This window comes from Apium graveolens, chromosome 4, assembly GCF_009905375.1.
Source record: "Apium graveolens cultivar Ventura chromosome 4, ASM990537v1, whole genome shotgun sequence".
In the NCBI taxonomy this organism is placed as follows: Eukaryota; Viridiplantae; Streptophyta; class Magnoliopsida; order Apiales; family Apiaceae; genus Apium; species Apium graveolens.
The window spans coordinates 191139717-191145388 of record NC_133650.1 but is presented as its reverse complement, the minus strand read 5'-3'; the positions used below and the strand labels follow the sequence as shown (position 1 = coordinate 191145388).

The 5672-nt window shown below is 38.8% G+C and overlaps 1 protein-coding gene across 1 annotated transcript; it reads right to left on the bottom strand.

Moving 5' to 3' along the window:
* Positions 1-4831: 4831 nt before the first annotated feature.
* LOC141719240 (uncharacterized) lies at positions 4832-5421 on the bottom strand. The gene is made up of 2 exons (XM_074521616.1): positions 5112-5421; positions 4832-5058 (listed from the first exon to the last, which is right to left on the bottom strand). The coding sequence occupies exons 1-2, from the start codon at positions 5419-5421 to the stop codon at positions 4832-4834; spliced, it is 537 nt and encodes a 178-aa protein (XP_074377717.1).
* Between the last annotated feature and the right edge of the window lie 251 nt (positions 5422-5672).

Genomic DNA, 5672 nt, shown 5'->3' with positions numbered 1-5672 from the left:
TCAACAACATGATATTCAGGCCCTAGTGGAGTCCCATAAGCATTTACAAATGCAGAATACAGTTGCTTTGGGAGCCATTATGGGAAAACTCAACATACCACTGCCAGCATTGCCTGAAGCTGTAAGACTTGAGATTCCTACTCCCCTACTCATGCCTGTCACCAAGACTAAGGGGGAGATAGATGCAAGGCTAGCACAATCAAAACTCAAAAGTCAAGTACAAGGTCTAGAACAAGAGAGGCTCCTTATGGCTGCCCAAGGTCCAGGAATGACACAAGAGTTTGACAATTTGCTCACTTGACTAAGGAACTCTCTCAACAACAACTTATTCACTTACAAAAAGACCTTGGAAAAGACTATCAATTACATCAGGGTGCTGCAGATCCCAGTCAAGGACCAGTTTTTGGAGAAAAGGATAGTGATCAATCTTAATGATTCTGGTATAGACAGATGTATGCAAGTCAATATCAATTATCTAATTTCTAGAAGAGCATCTGAGGTGGATATTTTGATTAACAAGGTCAGGATAATCACCAATGAAGAGAAAATACTACTAGCAGGGTTGAAGAAGGCTCAAGAAGCTTCATTCTCAGAAGCCTATCTACATACAAGCAAAGGGGTGCACTATATCTGCTCTACAACCAAGCAACTGAAACATTTCCAAGTACCTAAAAACTATGTCATGGCCAACAGAAGACTGATAATGGTGCTTGAGTCTGGGCTGAAAAGTAAGAAATTGACGACTAGTGAAGATGAAGCTATGATCAAGATTCTGAGGAGATACATTGATAACCCTGAAGCCAATTTGCCTAAAACTCAAATCACCAAAGATGACTTGGGTGATGATGAGCAGAAGAAAGATGGTCAAAACCCTTCTGGCTCAAACTCAAGTCAATCTAGCAAGGCAATTGGTGGAAAAAGTGATAGTGAGAAAGAGAAGGAGAAGAAAAGTGGATCTGAGACTCAAAGGAGGGGTGAAAGGAGACAAAGATAAAAGAATGATACCTCACAACCCCTCAAAACCCTAAATATCCAAATACCAATTGCTACACCTTCATATTCAACCTCATCAAAAACTGCTCAACCTCAAACCTCTAAGTCTAAATATTTCTACAAGCTCACTACAAACTCTCTCCTCAAAACTCAAATCACTCACACCCATACTTCTCTGAAAAGACTCAAAACTGTACCTTCATTCAAGCCACCCCATAAAACACACTTCAAAACAGTTGGAATAGGTCCAAAAGAAGCCAAGGTCAAGGAAGATTCAGAAGACAAAGAAGACAAAGAAAAAGACAACTGATAGCTAAATTTCTCAATGATCATGGATTTGGTGAAAAGGCACTCTGGAATTGATATGATCAAGATGATTTCCAACCTCTAAATGTTGTTGATTCAGATGAAGACTACTTCCAACAGCTAGCTGAAAGAATGGTCAGGGTTTGGGTTGTTAACATCAAAGAAGTTAGAATCTACTACAGTGATGGGTCCTTTGAACAGCTTGGAAATAGACTAATGGATTCTCTCTCAATTATTGAACTGAAAAGGGTGATAAGCTTGATGAATAGTAAAAATTCAGCCACTAAGGCATGGAGAATAGTATTGGCAGTGTTTGTGGTTAACAGATAGGAGATGACAGATGAGCATAGAGCTTTGCTAGCTGAAAAGAGGAGAAAGTATGAGCATGACATTGATGAGTATATTAGAAGATCAAAAGAGTTGAAGGCAGCAGGCAAGAGCAGAATATCAAAGGATGGAAGATTTCTGAATGTAAAAGCTGGCTCTTTGTCAAGATACAGGATATGGATGTTAGCTAATTATCCTAAGCCAGATTTGCTGAAACTAATGGAAGCTCTAACTGACACCCCCATCCTAGAAGAATTAAAATTACTTATACATATTAAGAACATAATTGAGAAAGGATCAGAAAGCTCAGTCTTTACTTAATTATTGTAAACTGTCAAATGTTCAATGTACAAGTGTTGTATCAGCTTTTGTATTATTTTATTTTCATTCTTTAACTTGGGGTTAGTCTTGTTAATAGGCATGAATTTGTGATAAGTAATCTTCTCACAAATTGGGGGAGATTGTTGTCCAAGACATGCTTGTATCATAACAATACTAAGTCATATTGACAACCCTAAGATTAGTTGTATTGTAACCTTAATCTGTAATTTATACTTTTAACACATAATGTCTGTAAAATGTAAATGGAGCAGACTGGAGCATTTTTCCCTAAACAGTGTCCAGCCTAAGAATTCTATCTAGAAGAAGATCAAGAAGGTCATGCCTCAGAAGAATTATGAAGAAGCCTGGGGTTGAATAATTCTGTTTGGTGAAAAACATTCTAAGTCAAGATCTCTACAAGTCACAGAATTAGTGTTATAGAGAAGTCATTCGAGAACTCAGGAATTGTCTATCGAGAACTCAGGAAATGCTATTGGAGATATCGATAAGTCTGATACCCATTCGAGAACTCAGAGATATCGACAAGTATACATTCATTAGAGAACTCTGAGTTATCGATAAGCCAAAGTCCATTAGAGAACTCTGAGTTATCGATAAACCAAAATACACTAAAGAACTCAGAGTTGTCGATAAGTCAAGTCAACAATGAAGTTTCAGAGATATCGACAAGCCAACATGCCTATCGAGATGTCGAGTTCTCTACAGCTTAATTGGAGATCTCGAAGTGAAGAAATTTCTCTAAGTATAGAATTGCAGAACAATTTAATATCCAAGGTTGCAAATCGACAATCAATTCACACAGCTGGATTGACAAGTCTACAAAAAGCAGCTTGAGAGATGTGCAAGATTAATGGTGAAGATTAACTGACAAAGGAGGATCAACTAATACACAGTGGATGAAGATATGCTAATCTAGATATGGAAATCTCACTTTTCCCTTAAATAGAAGTGATTAGTGATAGTTTAGAAAAGTGATTAGCACTTCTTATTGTTCACTGTGTAAACCAAAGTTAACTATCATATAAAGTTAATTGAGGTCCTTTGTTTAGGATAGGACTGAATAGATTAGAAATTGTATTCTCTCTCAAGAAAGAAGCTAAGTTCTAAACCAAGAACTTAGAGATTTTGTAGCAAAACACTCATTGATTTTTAATATAAAATTAAGTGAGTTTTGAAGATCTTTGTTTTACATTTTTTTTTTTGAAATTTAAAGAACTTGCATTAATCAAATCGAATCCAGAATAATAACATCAGAGATAAACGCATGAGGAGTATTAACCCACTCCTGAGAGCCTGACATTGAATGAGTCGCTCATGCCAACACGTGAGCTACACCATTCGTAGACCTACTGACAAAGTCTACTAGCACTTGATCACAGTGCTTAAAATAGTCTACACAATCCTTAACAATCGTATGTAAGTAAGATCTCCCATGTTCTCCTTTGCAGGCATTAACCAGTAGCTTAGCATCAGTTTCAAAACTACACTTCTGAAATCCCAGGTCTTTAGCCCATGACAGTGCTTCCTTCAGACTTAAAGCTTCGGCTTCCCTTGGATGAAGTACAGCTTCCACTCTCCTATTTCGTGCTCGTAAGAATCGCCCTGTATCATCCCTAATTACACTTCCCAGGCCACTGCAGTTAATGTGCGGAAAGATTGCTGCATCAATATTGATCTTTACCCAACCTGGTGGTGGTTTATTCCAGGTTCGAGTTGCTATATTTCTAACTGATGAATGCTTGTGATCTTCCTGTCGAGCCTTTTCCAATCATCTAAAAGGGAGATAGCAGCTGATTTCACTCCAAATACTGATATGTTGTTCCTGTCCCAAACCCACTTATCCTTCTGTTCCATATACTCCAGCAGAATAAATCGATTAAGGCAATCTGTTCTCTGGAACCATTTTCAAATACCCTTTTTAAAACATCAAATACTGTATCATGAGGTAGTACCTGAATAAGGCTTTCAACACCAGTATCCTCCCAAACGGACCTTGCAAACGAGCAAAGAACAGTACATGGATTGCATCCTCATTACATGTCAGGCACCACGTGCATTTCACATCCAGCTGAACATTTTTTGACGCTAGAGCTATAGCTGTTGGGAGGCATAGGTCTGCAAACACGCCAGAGAAAGTTATAATTTTACCTGGTAACCTGATAGACCATAGCTTTTTCCAAAAAACAGAGTCTGCGTTTATACTTTCCCCTTGCAGTAGCCGATAACAACTTCTCATAGTGAAAAGAACTTTATCATCTACCATCCAGAAACCATGAATCTTGTTCAGTCGTCCTTGGTAACGGGATTTTCCTAATAAGATTTACGTCTCTTTCATTGAAATGTCTCGTAAAATCCGTCATCCATTGGTTCACTCCTTCCTTCATCAGACCACTCACCATAATATTCTCCAATCTTGAGGCATCACGGTAGTTGGAATCCCGTTTTCAAAACACGGTAGCCAGGGAACCATCCCAAACCCTTGTACTTTGTCCATCCCCTATTTTCCTTCGACCTCTTATTTGACAGCATCTTGAGCACCAATTATACTCCTCCACATATAGCTCGGATTGGAACCGAGCTTTGCATTTAGAAAGTCACTGTTAGGATAGTATCTAGCCTTTATGAGACTTGTGACTAAAGGGTTCTCATTATTCAACAGCCTCCAGCCCTGCTTAGAAGCATTTGCAATATTAAACTTCCGTAATTCTCTAAAACCCAGGCCCTCAGCCTCCTTCATGACACACATCCTCTCCCATGCCATCCACCTAATTCCCTTCCCACTTCCACCATTTCCCCACCAGAAACCATTCATCTTTTTTTTGAATTTCCTCACACACCTCCGCTGGCACCAATAGTAGATTCATCAAAAATTCGGGATTGATTGTGCTGAAGTTTTCAGTAAAACAACTTTCCCTCCCTTTGACAATGATTTATTTGCCCACCCTTGTAGCCTCTGCTCAACCCGACCAATTAGTGGCTTAAAAGCATTACTCCTGTTTATTCCCATTATCATTGGAAACCCAAGGTACTTACCCGGTGCAGTTACTTCACCCACTTCAAGCGCCTCACAAACCAATTGTCTATTTAGTACTGTTGTGTTGGGACTAAATATAACATTGATTTATTAAAATTAATCGCCTGACCTGATATTCTTTCGTATCGCCTTAAAAACAATTCTTCATCGTTGTTGCCTCTGATTTCGTAGCTTTGAAGAACAGTAACAGTCATCAGCATAGCAGATGATATAGATGGTGCACCCCGAGTGACTACACAGCCGTGAATGAGTCCAGCTTCTTCATGTCTTCTAAGGATCGAGCTCAAGCCCTCCGCACACAGAATATATAGATATGGAGAAATGGGGTCTCCCTGTCTGATTCCCGTGTGTGGTTTTACATCCCCAAACTCTGTACCATTCTGCCAGAAGCCATACGAGACTATTTTTACACATCCCATTACTCTTCCTATCCATGTCGGATTAAACCCAAACTTATCAGCATATGCTCTATATAATCCTATTCGAGTCTATCATACGCTTTAGAGACATCAATCTTCAGACCGGCAATTCCATTAACTCCTTGCGTTCTTCTTTTAATATAATGGTTTACTTCAAATGCTATCAATGCATTATCATTAGCAGCCTTCCCTCTATGAACGCGCTCTGCTTGTCCAATATTAAGCCTGATAAACAAGTTTTCAATCTGTTT